This window comes from Neovison vison, chromosome 1, assembly GCF_020171115.1.
Source record: "Neovison vison isolate M4711 chromosome 1, ASM_NN_V1, whole genome shotgun sequence".
NCBI lineage: Eukaryota > Metazoa > Chordata > Mammalia > Carnivora > Mustelidae > Neogale > Neogale vison.
In genome coordinates, this window is record NC_058091.1 from 8,912,778 (window position 1) to 8,931,019 (window position 18,242).

At 46.4% G+C, this 18,242-nt stretch overlaps 1 protein-coding gene across 1 annotated transcript in view; it reads right to left on the reverse strand.

Annotated features, from left to right (window-relative positions):
* Positions 1-3,883, reverse strand: part of SYTL3 (synaptotagmin like 3) — a 73,374-nt gene extending 69,491 nt beyond the window's left edge. The window contains exons 1-2 of the mRNA XM_044242953.1: positions 3,816-3,883; positions 1,602-2,227 (exon numbers count right to left, since the gene is read on the reverse strand). Of these exons, the coding sequence (XP_044098888.1) occupies positions 1,602-1,711 (110 nt within the window). The 5' untranslated portion in view covers positions 1,712-2,227; positions 3,816-3,883. The remainder of the gene's footprint in view (positions 1-1,601; positions 2,228-3,815) is intronic.
* Positions 3,884-18,242: the final 14,359 nt, after the last annotated feature.

The window sequence follows — 18,242 nt, forward strand, 5'->3', positions numbered from 1 at the left end:
GCAGGCTCCCCACTGGGCATGGAGCCTGATGTGGGACTCCATCCCAGGACTCCGGGATCATGATCTGAGCCAAAGGCAGATGCTTAACAGACTGAGCCCCCCAGGTGTCCCAACTATTGTTTTGTGGTTTTTGTTTTGTTTTTCAGTGGGTGGATTGGCTCACTTCTAGCTCCTATTTCCCGGAGACAATAGCCCAAGTGCAAAGAGACCTTACACTGGACCCGGAAGAGGTGTTAGTAACCAGACCTTCTTTCATGAAATGTCTCTGCTAGCTCCTTTTAGAAAAGAGAAGCAGCCCCACGAAACTAGAGCGCATTCATTCCACTTGCGGGACTTGCGCTGCTGTCTGTGCCCTCCGGAGCAAAACCTCCTGACCACAGAGTCCATGCTACTTTGTTGGTATTCAGGATGTTTCTAAATCACTGAAAGACCTCAAATCATCGAGACAATTCCATTTTGCTCAGCGTATTATCCTTTTCAGCAGAAAAAAGTACAAGTACATTTCAGAGAGCTTTGGGACAGCAGCGGAGGATAGAAAAAGAACACTGCATCTTCCAGTTAAGCCGCAAATTTCATGCCTTAAGCATTGGGTTGCCCCGAATTTTATTTATTTTATGTGTATTTTTCTTGGCGGACTCTAGAAGAGTTCTGCCTTTAAAAACAAAATCAAGGGCACCTGGGTAGCTCAGTCTTTGGGCGTCTGCCTTTGGCTCAGGTCATGATCCTGGGATCCTGGGATCGAGCCCCACATGGGGATCCCTGCTCAGCGGGAAGCCTGCTTCTCCCTCTGCCACTTGCCCTGCTTGTGTTCCCTCTCTCACTGTGTCTCTCTCTGTCAAATAAATAAAATCTTTTAAAAACATTAAAAAAAAATAAATAAAACAAAATCAAAAGCCTGGTCCACATACTTATTTTCCAGTCTTTGTGTCCTCTACAGACATTGACAAACATGACCCCTGCTGTTGGTAAGACAGATCTTGGCAGCTGTGACAGTCTAGCCCTGCTCTATTAAATGTTCACTCTACCAACCGCGCGTGCAGCTTCTAGACAGACAAGGAAAGAAATTTCCTATTGACAGATCAGTCAAAGAACAGGCTGAGCAGGTTTACACCTTACGCACCCCCTTCCCCTCAAAGCCAAGTTGGAAGCAAAAGCACACAAAGAAGACGACGGGAACGCACCGCAGCAGACCTGCTGTTTCCACGTGGCTTTCTCCACTTTTCTGTGTGCCCTTGGTGACCCCCACCCCAACCAACAATTCAGGCAATGTTTCGCAGGAGGTCTGTCCCTTGAGAGGCAGAGCAGACGCCTGCAAACCTTCCTTTGAATTAGTCCAGCCAAGTAGCAAAGGGACAAGCACCAGACAACACACTTAGCACAAAATGGCATTATTTAAAGTCAATGACAAGAGCAGCCTCCCTTCGCCGCCACTGCGGGGAGCTCGGTTAGAGCGCAGGGCTACCCAGCCTCTGCCCTTCATGGGCCCCTTGCAGAGGGGACGCCCGCATGCCCCGCGGCCAGCAAGCAGCGGCCAGCAAGCAGGTGGCCGGAGGTGGCAAGCAGGAAAGCCCCAAGACTTGTGCGCGTGGAGGACGGCATACCGGATCCTCTCTTCCTCGATGTTCTGGACCGCCTGGTCTCGGTACAGGACCTGGAGGATGACCTCACGTTCCAGCTCCTGGAGGGAGTTCAGGCTGACTTCCCCGGCCATGCCTTCTCTGGTGCGGAGACCCGAGCCGAGGGTCACTCCATGACCATGTGCCCCTGGGCTGTGTGTGAGCTCAGAGTGCCCTGGAACAGCCCCACGTGCTTCAAAGTGTGCCTTCTCCTATTTCATCAGCAGCTGCTTGGCCTTTTTTTTTTTCTCCCCCTTTTGACTGCGTCACACTCCTCCGGAGAAGAAAGCCCCAAGAGGCCGTCCCCCAGCTCGACTCGAGGCTCCCAGAGCCTCATGCCCCCCAGGGAGCCTTTCCACGGAGCCCTACCGCTGCCTGCGGTGTCTCTCTAAGCCAAAAGCATATCTCTGGTCTGAGGTCTTGCCAGAGATTGCTATAAATCAGGCATGGCTCCAAGCAGATAATTTCTGCAAAAGCAGAAGTGAGCCCCAATCTGAGGGAACTCAGAACTGGCAGTTAGAAGAGTATCGAGGACATTCAGAAGCTACTCTTCCCCTCCAGTGCCTTCGGGTCAGAAGTAATGGTCATTAAAAGCCCAGGCTGCTGAATGCCTGCAAAAAAAGACAACAAAAATGGCCTCATTTTCCTGGCTTGTGTCTGTCTGCAACATCACTTCTGGATGCACAAAACATTCCACACAGACCTTTGCACCTTCTGCCATCGTGATAATATAAGATTTCAAATTGTATTAAAATTGGTGTTCTCATGTTTCTAAAAGCCACAGACTTCTGAACTTGAATTATTCTAAGATAAATCCAGTATCTCCAGCGATCAGAGAGGCATAAAGGTCCGTGTTTAACATACATCATCCTAATTGAAAATACATTAAAAGTACTCAGTGTGTTCAATACTTAACTATTATTTTTACAATTAACTTCAAAAGTAAAAAAAAAATGTAATCAGTTGAGGAAGTACGAAGGAACACCCCACCACCTACCTATCAATTATTTATGGTTTTTAATGGTTTTCAAGGATGTCTTATCCATGGGGTCTTGTTTCTGTTTAATGCTGGTTGAAAGGTTCTGTATATATTACCCCTGCTTTTTTTCCCCCCCTGCTGGAGGCATTGGGCTTACATGACCTTCAATTTGTTCCTCCCCCAACAAAGAACATGGCGCTGCATTGAAAATCATGGCTAGAGACGTATCAGTGAAATGTAGAAAGTGTAGATCAAGACAATATACTGTCGGTAACATCATTTTGCTATCAAATCTACATGAATTTCTCGGGAATAAGACCTCCTTTCATTGCTTTAGAAGCTAAACTTTTGGGGGCGCCTGGGTGGCTCAGTGGGTTGAGCCGCTGCCTTCGGCTCAGGTCATGATCTCAGGGTCCTGGGATTGAGTCCTGCATCGGGCTCTCTGCTCAGCAGGGAGCCTGCTTCCTCCTCTCTCTCTGCCTGCCTCTCTGCCTACTTGTGACCTCTCTCTGTCAAATAAATAAAATCTTAAAAAAAAAAAAAAGAAGCTAAACTTTTGTTGGGCTTCAGCAGAAATCCACATTATATTAATTTATGATCCATAACAAGACACTGAATAAGAGGTTAACAGAGATCTAAGGGATCATTTTCCTTAAGGAAAAAGGGTTAAGAATCTCTCCTTAATCTTTGGTATCCTGGTGAAGCCTGTGTATTTAAATGCATAAAATAAAATACACTGAATTACAAAGGAAATCATTGATACTAAAATGTTTTAACATAGTAATATATATGTTCACCGATACATGAAATAATGAGATCAAGCAGTGATCTAACAACTACTGTAATTCCAGAGTAGTGATGATTGTAAGTAATATTTTGAAATATCTGTAACACGCATCGTGGTATGAAAATATGGATGATTTCTATTAGTGAGAGTTCCCAGTCCTGCTAGTTCTACTCTGGTTTGATGTCTATATTCATAATGGAAAGAAGTGCTAAATTTTAATTTGAGGATGATAAATAAAGATGTAAGCTTTTCCCCATCCAAGTTCACGGCCCTGTAGGCTAAGCAGTCATGGCTTAAGGGAGTCTAGATTTGTCAGTTACTCTGTTGTGGGACAGAGCACCATGAGCAGCTTTCCCAGGTCCAGTGAAGAGTAGGAGGGCACAGAGCTCTGAAAGAGGCTCTCTCGGCCTCTAGTCCTCAGGCAAGTACTCACCAGTGCCTCCCTCCAAAGGCTTCCTATCCAGCAGGTGGCGAAATGACCAAGCAACAAGGACTCTGGGCTCTAGCCCAGACTCGCTGGTAACCCCTGCGTGACGGGTGCAAAGTCTTGATCCTCTTCCGCCCCCAGTTTCTGGATGAACAGATGGAAATTGCAGATCTTACTTCCCCAAGGCTCTGAGTCTCTGGAAAAGAGGAAAGCGATATACAGTAACGTATAATCAAGCAACAAGGGGTAAGGTGCCAACTAGCCAATATGTCGCCAACTTTATGAGCCAATTTCTTCTGAACTTGCCTCTTGGCTCTTCCTTCTTATTTACCACTGGACCAAGAACTATACAGTTGACCCAATTCTCAAGTAATTTCAATGAAGATTTTTGCATTTGTCTCAAAACACATGATTTGTGTGCACTGAGCTTTCTTTTCCTGTGGTTTCTGTGCTCCACGCTCTGGCTCTGCCATGCGGTACAGGGTGGGAATGATGGCAGCAAATTGACTCACTGGGGGAATCCTGGCACAAGCACGTGTTCGCTCATTCAGGAGGCTGGGTTTATAGAAATACAGAATTCAGTTATCACATAAAAGTGCTCCTTACACTCTATCAAATCCATGGCTGTGGGCCTCTAGTGGGAAGGGCCCTTTTCATGGATGAGAGGGAGCTTATCCTCCCCCCCGCAACCATTCACTCCTACTTACGGAAAAGTAGAATTTGGTTTGTTCTTGGATCCATCCATCCATTCAATGAATATTTACCGAGTACCTTCCAAGTGCCACACACTGTTCAAGTGCTTAGCACATGACTTGATTGCCTGGTGATTTACGCTCTATCCCCTGTATAACAAGACTGTGATGTTGCTTACAATAAAAGCACATAGAGGACAATTAAAGTCAGAGAGACGTCAGCTTCAGAGTGGAAAGGGGAGAGAGATCATTCTGCCATGAACCTGCAGTGAAACAGTCACCATGCTTGAGCAGTAGATGTATTTCTGACCTTCCTAGTAACCAAGGCAAGACCAAACAAAATGAAACAAAACAAAACAAAAATCTATGTGATCTATATCATTCTGAGAAACCAAAGGAAGACGAGAAGAACCTCCTTGAAGTATAAAGGGCATAGACTGAGAAAATAATTATTTGAGCCATGGTTCAGCAGAAGCAGCAAAATTGAGGGGTAATTACTATACTGATCTTAAAGCTAAGAAGCTGGCGCCAAATTATAATTCACTGAAAGCATTTCAAATAGAGATCAAGACGTGGTGTTCCCAGGTGATGCCGGCACGAAGCTTAAAATACCAGAGGATGGGTGTTTGGTATCCAACCCCCTGTGTTTTTTATTCTTGACTTTTGGACATTTGATCTTAGCTTCTGTCAACCTTCAGTCATTCAAGCACTTGGTTAATATTTACTACGAGTAAAGCCTGATGGAATGTACTTCTTCCTTTAACCTGAAGGCTCTGTCTCCAGATCCTCTATAAACCAGGGGTGACTTTTTGAAATGATGCCGTTAGGACTGCAGAGAGCATCACGCTGAGGTCATATATTGGTTCTAACATCACCCCAGGATCCTTCATAGCAAGATTTCACAGAAACCAAGGAAGATATTTTCTCTTTGGTGTCCAGGGTCCTCCTAGTGTCCTGCTTGGCTTGGTGGCTTGGATATTCCATTTACCATGTTTGAGCCATGATTGCTTCATCTCACTGGAACTCACCCAGGATTGGCACAAGCTCAGTAGCACACTTACGTCGTTAGAAATTTGTGGGGTGATGGAGAGGAGAAGGGAGTTGAGGGAAATTGGAAGGGGAGGTGAACCATGAGAGACTATGGACTCTGAAAAACAATCTGAGGGTTTTGAAGGGGCGGAGGGTGGGAGGTTGGGGGGATCCAGGTAGTGGGTATTGGAGAGGGCACAGATTGCATGGAGCACTGGGTGTGATGCAAAAACAATGAATACTGTTACACTGAAAAGAAATTAAAAAAAAAAAGAAATTTGTGGGGTGTTTTTGGTTGTCACAGTGACAAAGAATTGTCTTGCCTCCCCATGCAAATGTTGACTACCTCACCAGATAATTCAATTAGGAAAATATTATAATTCTCTGATAAAATGTAACTCTCCTATAAACACAAAGTGTATTTTGCAGGATTTTAATATACTCTGAGTTTTCCTGAATGCAACCATTCTGTAGAAGAAAAGCTGTACTTGGTTTCACTTAGAACTTTGACATGAATTGTTTACCACCCAAAGAACAAACCATCCAATCAAGAAATGGGCAGAAGACATGAACAGACATTACAAAGAAGACATTCAGATGGCCGACAGACCACGACAAAGTGCTCAGCAAAACTCAGCATCAGGGAAATACCACAATGAGATACATCTCACACCAGTCAGAATGGCTAAAATTCTAACAAGTCAGGACATGACAGGTGTTGGCGAGGATGTGGAGAAAGGGGAACCCTCCTACACTGTTGGTGGGAATGCAAGCTGGTGCAACCACTCGGGAAAAGAGCATGGAGGGTCCTCAAAAAGTTGCAAATAGAACTACCCTATGACCCAGCAATCACACTATTGGTTATTTACCCAAAAGATACAAATGTAGTGATCTGAAGAGGCAAGTACACCCGAATGTTTATAGCAGCAATGTCTACAATAGCCAAACTATGAAAAGAGTCTAGATGTCTATCAACATATGATTAGATAAAGAAGATGTGGTACACAAGTGCGCGCGCGCGTGTGCGCGCGCGCGCACACACACACACACAGAGAGAAATACTATACAGCCATCAAAAATGAAATCTTGCCATTTGCAATGACATGGATGGAACTAGGGGTATTATGCTAAGCACAATAAGTCAATCAGGGGAAGACAATTATCATATGATCGCTCAGATATGAGGAATTTGAGAGGCAGGGCGGAAGTTCTGGAGAGTAAGGAGGGAAAAATGGAACAAGATGGGATCAGGGAGGGAGACAAACCACAAGAGACTTTTAACCTCAGGAAACAAACTGCGGGTTGCTGGAGGGAACAGGAGGGGTGGGAAGGATGGGGTGGCTGGGTGATGGACATTGGGGAGGGTATGTGCTATGCTGGGTGCTGTGAATTGTGTAAGACTGATGAATCACAGACCTGTACCCCTGAAACAAATAATACATTATATGCTAATAAAAATAAAATAAAATAAAGAATTGTTTATCATTTCCGGAAGTTGCATCACCAAGGGTAACATTGCTTGTAGTATCTGAATGACTCCTGCCATACGGTGGTAACAATGTGCATTTGTCAATATCTGACAAATATCTGACAACTTCACTGGGTCTTCTAATGTAGCTTACATAGCTAAGTACACATTATATGGTAATTAAAAATATTCAATTTATAAAGTCCTCTTGTTTCTCCTTTTGTCATGATAATTGCATTGTAGCAGCAATAGTGTGCAGATAGATGACAGTATATGTGAATTCTGTTTCTGGACAGTAAAAGGCAAACCACAATATAATATATTTCCTATAACGAGGGAACACTGAGTTTCATAATTTTAAAGGGCTCAGTGGCTCAGTTGGTTAAGTGTCCAACTCTTGGTTTCAGGGCTGTGAGTTCAAGCCCCACAATGGGCTCTGCGCCCACGGAGCCTACTTAAAAAAAAAGTTTCATAGTTTTAAGAACCACTGAATTGGAAGATCCAATCATTTCTAAGGTCACTTATAAATTAAGTTATAGAATTCCCTTGTTCGTGTTTTAACACATTATTAAGTTTGTAGGAGAAAATGGAGTTTGGGGAAGAGAGAATGTTTGGTTCTCATTGGTGGTTCGCTCTTTTGGTTTTGGGGGCTTCAGCTTATGAATTTGCATGTGCAATTTCAGATCTGATCTCCAGGTTGTGGTGGAGAGCTCAGAGTTCTTCTTGCAATACAGTATCTTTGAATCATTTCAGGTGCATTTTTTCAATCCTCTTGAACGGAAGCTCTGCACTTTATCACAGTTAGGCTGACATTTGAATTCTTAGAAGTTTTGTAACAACTGCCAACTTGGACAGTCTCCTGTGTGATCCATCTTGCGAATCTCTCAAAAATGCTTCAATGAAACTCTTCTTGGTTCATCATCTATTTATCCAAGACAAAGTGTCCCCAGACCCCTGGCAATAATTTACTTATTTGTAATTGTTTAAAGTTTCATCGTGTTTTAGTAAACTTCCTACTCAACAGAGGTTTCTAGGGTGGCAGATGGAGTCAGTGGGCAGCACAGGCCCATGGTAACCACCAAGAAAAATCAGAATTTCAACCATGTCCTGGCATTCACAGGGTGACATACAGCTTTACAAATTCCGTTCCTAGTCACCTGTAGTAGAAACTGTGTTGGAATATTCGTCGTATGTGCTGAAACATCGGTGAAACAAAAGTACTTCTCTTGTGGGTGTTCTGACTGAAGTTTTGAAGTAGGGCATGGAGGTAGTAAAAGAATGACATGAAAATCGGTTGCGTGTTCCTCGTACTGTGTTACGTACTACGATCTAGGATGACAGAGTCAGGTGGGAAATTAATGTTTGTCACCGTCACGAAGTGCGTCACAGGGAGAGCTGCCGGGAGGCAGAGCAGACTGTGCCCACTGGCTGGCACGCTGATGGCTGTCACCCACAGGAGCCGTTGTGACAGAACAGAGTGGCTGGTGAGGCAGAGGGAGAGAAGGTGACAGGGGAAAGGATAGTCTTCATGGCAAAGGTGAGGCCCATTGAGCCTGGGAGAGGGGAGGAGCTGGTCTGAGGAACGGTGAGGGGGGACTCTGTAGGTGGGGGACAGTGTATGTAGCAATACTAGGGTGAGAACGTGGCATTCTTCTGCATTCCACAAGAATCCTTCGGCTTCTCCACTGCCCATAAAAAGGCTCCAAAGCAGGAGCAGGGGCTTCCTGACCCCCCGACCTAGTGCCCTCCTATTCTGATCCCCACTTCCCCGTGAGGGCTACGACGCTTCCATGGTGAACTCATTCGAGACTGTTCCCCAAGCACATTGTACATTCGCTCCTGCTCTCTCCTCTGCCCACCAAAATCGAATCTACTCGTAGGCAGCGAGAGAACAATCACAAAAGCAGGTGTGGAGCCTGACTGTGTGGGTGAAGAGCTCAACTCTGCCCTTTGCTAAGTCCTGGGTGAGTTACTGGAACCTGCTGGGATCGAATGTCTTTGTCTATCCCGAGAACTACTGCACCTACTTTCCCGAGTAGTTGTGAGGATGCACCGTGTGGATACACATCCAGTACTCACAGCACTAGAATAAGCAGGTGATAAGTATCAGCTGTAATTAGCAGTAGTAGTAATGGTGTCATTACCAGCAACATTATTCTTTCAAGGTCCAGAATAATTGCTACCTAATTCAGGAACTTTCCCCATATTTATAATCAAAATCAGTCACTCCTCTTCATTATAAAACCCTTTTCCTTTGCATAGTTCTTCCATGGGACCCTGAATTCATTCTGGCTTGTACTCAAGAGTCCTTTCCAGTGGCAACATTGGGACTTAGTGATCCCTCAGCCCCCACCAAGCTGGCCCTTAATGGTTGGAGTGTGTTGAGAAACGCAGTGAGTGTTGTGACATGTGGGTTTGCTTGCAAAGCAGGAAGCAGAGTAGGAAGTAGGAATTCAGGCAGAGTAGGAAGTCAGGACAGTCCAGGGAGCGGGAAGGCCCCCAGTTCTGAAAGCTCCAGCCTTTGGGAAAATCTGAGCTATTCTGGAAGCTGAGAAGTGCATTGCAAAGTGTTTTGTTTTAATGATCTTGTGCAGAAAGTCACAGCCGCCTAGCTGGAGGGATGGAGTCTCCCAGATCCACTTTCTGAGCTGCTCCTTACGCGGTCACTGTCCCACTCACCTGGCATTTATTACATCGCATTTATTCTGTCCCAAGCAAAGAAGTCGGGCTCTGTTCTTACCTACAGGGAGCCCGGCCTCCTTTTTCCATTGCACATTTGTAATTTACAATGGTGTCTGCCTTTGCTCACAGCACTCCGACTACCAGCCTAATTATACTTAATAATTGGCAAAGGAAACCAATACTACAGCACCATGTTGAAGGAAAAATCTCCCACGGCCGCTTGGAGAAGCCCTCTACACCGAATGGTCCTGTCTCGCGTTGGTTGGGGCACCAGAAAATCTGGGATCCAACTCGCCCAATTTCCGCCCAATTCCCGGGCATAGCCATGTGCTCTTGGGCCAGTGGCTTAATCTCCATGAGACTCACTTTCCCTCTCTGCTTTCTTGATGCCCTAGAGAGCTGTCCCTGCTTCACAGGACTGATCTGGGAATTCAGTACATCAGCGGGGTGGAGACCTAGAGCAATGGCTGGGATGTAGCAAGCAGGACACGGAGACGATCCTCCCTGCAGACCGTCCCCCTGCGGGAACCCCCAAAAGTAGGAGAATCGCCATCAAGCCATAGCACATCTCTCAGAGATTGATAGGGACAAAGGCAACCGCGGGGGTGGGGGGTACCGGGTCCGCTCCTAAATGAAGCTCCACACTTCATCCATTTTGTCTGCAAAATGTTCTGTCACCTTCCTTGGCCTCACAGCAAAGCTTGACTGGCTTCCAGACCTGCCGAGGGGGCAGCATGAGCCCCGTGGCCCAGAGGGAAAGAGCGAGGAGGCCAGGAAGGAGTCATTTTCTGCTTGCAGGCAGGGGGCCCCTGTCCTTCCACCCCGTCCTCTGACCAGGGGACCAGGACAGTGGCAGGCGGCAAATTGCGGGGGCGTGTGTGCACGTGACCAGGACTGTCAGCGCTGCTGGGATCTCAAAGGGAAACTGCAGAATTTTCTCAAAGCCCAACAGCCACAGCCCTGCAACGGGCCACAGCGTGGGTCACCTCGGGGGCCCCTAGCCCCACTGCTCTGCTCTGACCACAGCGGTTTCCTTGAGAGGCTGCAGCTTGAGAACAGCCACGCCACCCTGCCTGGGACGTGGCGGGGGCGGTGTGTGTGGAATCGGTGTGTCACGACACCGCCCCTGATGCTGCATGTGACAAGGTCATCTTTTTGCTCCTGTGTGCTCTTTCTGGAAGCCTGTCCCAGTGCAAAGAACAGCAGTCCACATGGCGAAGGTGGGAGGAGAATGTGGAGCGGCGCGGGTCTCTGTGGTTCCAACCCCAACCGCATTGGCTTCACCTCTGCCTCCAGGGGAGGCGAGATGCATGTCTATCAATTCTTTGTCTCTCTTGTCACTTAATCAGAGGTGGCTTTTCCAGGAAGCCGGTGAGGCTCCAGCGTCAGCCTCCCCAGCTTGCGCAGCATGTCCAAGACCCCATGCCCGACATCGTATTTATTCTCTTAAAAGTCTCCACGAGTTGTATAAACATCAAGTCCTTAATATGTGAAATTGCGTGGATGGGGAAATCTAGAAATCTAGAAGACCCGAATCCTACCTGACACAGGAGAAAGGGGGATGAGCTTCCGCTTGCCACCAAAAACCTCCCCACAGAAGTGCAGTTTTGAATCCAAGTTAAACACATGACCTCTTCTTATGGAAGCATAAGGAAATGAGAATTAAGATGATTACGTTGTTAGGACCCTACTCATACTGTTAACCTTGTCGTTGGACCCAAAGCAACTATTTATTTAACACTTACTCTGGGCCAGTCTGACAAGGACTCTGCCTACATGACCTCAGTCTTCATTACAACATTGTGAAGTACGTGTGCCCACTTTCCAGATGAGGAAGGTGAGGCTTGGAGGGCTTAAGTCGCTTACGGAAAATCACACTCCAATTTAGGGCTGTTAAACCTCAAAGCCTTATGCTTTATTCAGGCAGAAAAGCTAAGAAATTAGAATGTCCCACTATCTTGGCTGAGTAATCTTTTTCTGACACTGAGTCTAACTTCGTAGTAGATCCTCACTACCTAGTATGTATTTTTCTCTCATAAACTCTCCTCTTGCCAAGAAATGCATTTGCAGGTTAAAGAAGATTAACCAAAAGAAATTTAAATTAGACCCCAACTAATACACTTTAAAAAAATTTTTTTTGAAGTGTATTTAGGTTCCATGTCCAAACTAGAAATTATCTGTGATCAAAACAATCTGAATTTATGAAGTAGATTCAGAACAGAACAGTAATAAACTCTATGTACACGAATTTACAAGCCACAGAAGAAAGCAAACAAATGCAATACACCCAGTACAAATACGATATAAATACCATCGAAACATACACCACCTTAAAAAAAATTCACACCCCATGACTTAGATAGTGTGTTTTTGGTTTGGCTTGGTCTCTAACTAAGTCTCAAGGACTTTCGCCATTCCCTTTAGATGCTCACCCTACATTTTAAACGTATGCTATTCAATAAATTACAAGTCATCCTCTAACTTTTCTCTGGTTTTGTCTCCCACCCTCGCAATGTCGTTAACTTAGGAGAAGTCACAATCACTTCATCTCTACCCGCCTCGCCTGCGGAACAACGCACCTGGATGGCTGGACTCGGATGTCCTCCTACCTTGGCATCTGCTTGGAGAGAAGAGACAGGGGCGCCCGTCCTGGAGAGAAGGAAGTCAATTTTTCTTCACGTTGGAACAACTGACGCATTTCTCTTTCCTTCCTGTCAGGCCGGAGTGAAGCGGTGCACCCTCGGGGCCCGCCCCGGGACATCTGTGGCTGTCCCCACATCACCCGGGACCCCGGCAGCGAAGCCACCTGAAGCCACGCCCAGGGGCTCTTGCACACCAGCGGTTTAGGTCTTTAGCAGGAGGACAGACGAAGCTGACGCCCCTGAAACCCTGAAACGTTTCAGTCCCCCGAAGGAAACCTCAAGAGAGACCAGAACCTTCAAAGATTCAAACGTGTTCCCCTCTGCAGGGGGTTTCACACTGACTTCAAGTGTGAATGACTGTACTTTGAAGAACAGCTGTGAACTGGGGAATGACAAGCCCAGCATTAACTTTGGGGGTGGGGGGGAAGGGGTACCTGTCGCGGAAGTATAGATACATGGAAAATGGGATACAAACTGTAAGCACAAGATTGTTCAGTCTTCCCAAGGTGAACACACCCCTATCAAGTGATAGAATTATAACAGCACCCCGGAAACCCCGCCATCCGCCCTTCCAGTTACTACCTCCCCCACCCCCTGCCCCGAAGATGATGGTTTTTCTGACCTCTGATGCCACTGATTCATTGTCCCCCTTTGGTACTTTGTGTAAATGAATGTATATCATGTTAACTCTTTGGGGTCTGGCTTTTAGGTCAGCCTGCTTATGAGACCCAACCACACCATTGCACACGCTGACATAAAACCAACCTCCATGCTTTGGAGCCAAAATATAACGTCAAGACAGAGTTGGGAATAAAGAGGAACAATAGCTTTGTTCCTCCGCGGGGCGAAGGGGGCTGCAGCAGGCTACCTCCTTCAAGAAACTGCCAGCCCCACCCGGAGGAAGGGGCTTGGGGGTTTTATAGGGAAATACAGGAGCTAGCGGATTTTGACAGGAGTTTTCCTTTGTCATGTCTTTAGGCTGGTCCTGGGTTCCTGAAATAAAAGACTAAGAAGGGAGGAGGGCAGGTTTGCAGCAGAGAGGGGAAAGGTTACTTTAAAATCAAGCTTTGGGGATGCCTGCGTGGCTCAGTCGGTTAAGCCGCTGCCTTAAGCTCAGGTCATGATCCTGGGGTCCTGGGATCGAGTCCCGCATCGGGCTCCTTGCTTGGCAGGGACCCTGCTTCCTCCTCTCTCTCTCTGCCTGCCTCTCTGCCTGCTTGTGTGTATTCTCTCTCTCTGACAAATAAATAAATTCTTTAAAGAAAATAAAATAAAGCTTTGCTGAAACGTTAGCACCCCCATTTTGATTTTCGTCCAACTTTAGGTTTTTAAGCGGTTTCACAGGTAGTTTGTTCATTCTTGTGGTGGCATATTGTATGGATTCATACAAAGTTTCTCTACCGTATTATTTATTGATGGGCATTTGCGTGATTCATCGTGTGGGCTAGTACGGATGGTGCGGTCACGAACATTCTTCTGTGGTGTCTGGGTGAATACTCGTCCATGTTTCTGTTCCCTCTGTGCCTAGAAATGGAATTGTTAGCATGTGCTCCACATGAGTGGAAGCTGCCAAACATTCTCCCAAAGTGGTTACCAGAAATGAGTTCTGGTTGCTCCGCATCTCCCCAGCACTTAGTATTATTTGCCTTTCTTAGTTGATCCATTCTGGTCCGTGTGTGTTGCTATAGCATTACGGTTTGATTTCACCCCCCTGATATTTAGGGTAGCTGAGCAACTTGAGCAGATTTTATATGCTTATCGGTGAAGTGGATATCTGCTTCAATGCAGGGCCTGTTCAAGTCTTCTGTTTAACTATTGGCTTATCTGTCTTTCTGTTATTGACTTAGAGGAGTTCCTTATATATGTAGGATCAGAGTCCTCTGTCAGATATTTATACTACATAGAGCTTCTCCCACTCTCTGGACTTGTGTTTCCATTTTCTTACTGGGCTCTTTTGAGGGTCTCAGACTCACTTTTGAGGGTGAGCTAGTGTGAACTCAAATGGAGAAAATGATTCAGGCAAATCCAATGACAAACAAAGATAACGTGCACTGTGTGGCCTTGGGAGTCACCAGATCTCTCTGAACACTTCTGGGCCTGGCTTTTCTCAACTGTGAATGAGATTCATTTGGCTCATTCCTCTGGCTCTTCAGTTCTGGAATCTCATTCTTCTGTGTCCTGGGAATGTTGACCTGACATGGTGCATTCCACCAGTAGAAGAGAAGAGGCGAGTAGGAGGGTGTTAGTGGGCTGTGACGAGAGGCAGGAGTGAATTAAGAGGGCAAGCTTTGGGGTGAGACAGAGCAGAGTGACCTTGAGCAAACCATGTGGCCTTTCAGAGCCATTTCCCGGTGAGGGTCGCGAGCTTCTCGCCTCATTTTTCGAGTTCATTCCTTTCATTCACAGACATTTATTATGCACATCAGGCATTACCAGAGTGACTGTGGTTGGGGACCCCAGCCCAAGAAAATCTTTAATACACAAAAACTATTTAGTAGTCATAGTATTATTTGCAGCCTAAGATACTAAGTGAATCCGTTTAGGAATATTTGGAGAAAATGCTTCTAGAATGAGGGAACCCTATGATAATAATTTCCAAAGCAGGTGTATTACTTAGCTAGAGCTACTGGAGCAAATACCTTAATACTGTGTGGCTTAAACCACAGAAATTCATTTCCTCATAATTCTGGAGTCTAGAAGTTCAAGATCAAGGTGTCGGGAGGATTGTTTCTTTCTGGAAGCCTCCGTCCTTGGCCTGTGAATGACCGTCTTCTCTGTCTTCACAAGATCTCTCTGTGCTGTCTGGGAGGCAGTCCTACTGGATTAGGGCGCCCCCATATGAACTCATTTTAACTTAACTGTCTATTTAAAGACCCCCATCTCCAAATAATGCCTCATTTCCAAACATATAATGTCACATTCTGAGGTCCTGGGGGTTAGGACTTCAAAATATAAATTTGAGGAGAGACACACTTCAGCCTGTAACAGCAGGATATAGTAAGAAAATATCAGAACTTCCATTTAGATTTATTTTTTAAGAAGCTAAAACTTTAACTTGATGAAAGCTTAATAAATGGATTCATAGTTTAATGCATCACAATGGAAGTGCACATAATTCTGGGATACATGCTCAAAAATTGTTCCTGCTAAAGCAGCAAAATTAGAGAAGTTTGGAGACCACGGGTCTAAGGCCTTGGGCTACAGTGGACAGCAGGGAAGGGTTGGAAGATGGGTATGGAGGGGCACTGGATGGCTCAGTTGGCTCAGTTGGTGGAACAGGCAACTTTTTTTTTTTTTTAAGGATTTTATTTATTTATTTGACAGAGATCACAAGTAGGCAGAGAGGCAGGCAGAGAGAGGAAGGGAAGCAGGCTCCCCATTGAGCAGAGAGCCTGATGCGGGGCTTGATCCCAGGACCCTGGGATCATGACCTGAGCCAAAGGCAGAGGATTTAACCCACTGAGCCACCCAGGTGCCCCATGGAACAGGCAACTCTTGATCTCGGGGTTGTAAGTTTGAGCCCCACATTGGGTACAGAGATGACTTAAAAATACAATCTTTAGAAGAAAAAGAAATGGGTGTTGAAACTGAATAGGTATCAATTAGATCCCATCTGCAACTAAAGAGAGGTGACACAGGGCCAACCTGGGGATTAGACCAGAGCAGCAGTGGAAGGAGAAGGCCCCAGAATGGGTGAGCGGTCAGGAGTCGGCAAAGAGAGTGAACGTGACTGATCACCAAGGGAAACCTTCTGAATGCTCCATGTGCCGGGCTGTAGCCCTCTTCTTCCTTACATGTTCCTACCTGTAAACTCCAGCTGGTTAAGAGACTTGCTCTGGATGACAAATGTGAACAGAGGTGACCCCTGCCTGTTACGAGCCGTGCCTCCTAGCCAGCACACGGGCCACTGTTCCCTGTTCCATCCTCCTCCTCCTGCCACGATTCTGGCATGGAGAAGACATGGATGGAGCCATAGCGGACACCTGATGGTCATGTTGTATGAGTGGCAAATACAACCTTGTTGTTATCAACGCCCAGGAGTCGAGGGCCATTTGTTTTTGCAGCTAACTCAGCCTATGCTGACCAATCTAGCGTACTTTTCTTATACAAAGAACTGAGCAACTATTTCATACATACTATAGCATAAAAGTCAGGCCGCCCGGGTGGCTCAGTCAGTTAAACGTCTGCCTTCGGCTCAGGTGATGATCCCGGGGTCCTGGGATGGAGACCCACGTTGGGCTTCCTGCTCCCCGCTTCTCCCTCTACCTTTCTCCAGTGCTCATGTTCTCCCTCCCTCTCTCTCTATCAAATAAATATTTTTAAAAAATCAACCAGTCATGAAGAAATATCAGCTGGAGGCCGCTACTGTGCCTAGGTTATCCTTTAGTTGCTGGACCTTGGGCACTTGGGGTCTCAGGGATGGGGCGGAGGTAGCCAGGGTCAGGAGGAAGAGGGACCGCCATTGCTGGCGGCACAGAGGGACTGCAGTCCGATCCCCCGCGCCTCCCGGCTCACAGCAGATCTAAGGATTGGCATTTCCTAGCCAATCCGGTTCCCATGTAATTTCATAGCAGCGGACTCACTTCAGAGAGGAGTCAGCCACAAGTTTACTTTCTTTTCCATTACAGCACTGAATTCCTCAGGCCTGGGTGTTTGGCATTGCCATTTTTGCTGCTGAATTATTCTTATGATCGTCGACTTATTATTGTCATGACTCCATGGTACATCTGAGGCTCATGGGCACAGGAAAAGGCAGGAAAACGCGAACGTCCACAAGATTGGATCTGGGTGGTGAGGGGCCGCAGATCACAGACAACCCTGTGAGACCCATCTGTGCCTCGTGATACTCTTTTCCCCGGGTGACACGGCTGTGACGAGCGGCCCACACTTGATAAACGAAGGCACTGGTGACGCCAATCCTTATTTTAAAGAGTTTGTATTTAAGAGATTCGATCTGAGGGGAGAAAGCACACAACACCTCCCAACCTACGGCTCACCCCCACCTTGAACAACAAACCAGAGATTCATTCTACCAACTTACTGTGCAGAAACGAAACATTTTTCTAAAACGTGGCTCACTGCCAGAGACTGACGAGCGGCTAGGAGTCGGTGTGTGCGCGCTTGAGTACTTGGGATGGATGTTCATTCTCGGCGGACTGCGCGCACTGGAAATGGCAGCTAGTGGACTGCCAAACGCCCTGGTGATTATAAATTCCTTAGCCCTACAGAGTGTCCAACCATTAGGCAGAATAGCCCACCATATCACTGCATTTTTCCAAGCACTCCATCACTGAACCTAGAGAATGCAAGGCCACTTGTTTGTAGAAAGTTTATTTTTAAAAATTTGCCAGAGAGATCATATCTCAGTCAACTCTGTAGCCTCAGCTCCAGCTCAGAGGCTTAAACCAAGTCAGTGTTACATGTGCATGTGGAGAACAAGTGGACAAACACTTCAGAAGATGAACAGACCAATTTCTCCATTTCTAGGGGCAGACTCACTAGGCTAGATGCCACGATAATTTGATGAATGTTCTTTGATAGTTAAAATCGGAGAGCAGCCCCCAATGTACAGAGGCTAATGTCATGTAATATTTTTTTAAATTCACATTTACGTGTTTTCTGTTGATTTATGCACATGCTGGTGAGTTTCAGGCACAACATGAAGTCTATGCAATATTGACGCACCATTCATCCCAGAAGCCATTCACACTCGTTTGAGTTAGAAAGCTCCTAAAAGGCTGTGGAGCAATTGCTAAACAATGTCCCATCACAACATTCACATGCAGACTGTCCCTCAGAAGCTGCTCCCTCTGGCTTTGCACACAATTCTGAGACACTCACCTAGTGGGCCTCCAGGGCCACCGCAGAGTGGCCCAAGAAAACCGGAAGATGGTGAAAAGACCCTTTTGGCTCCCGGGCG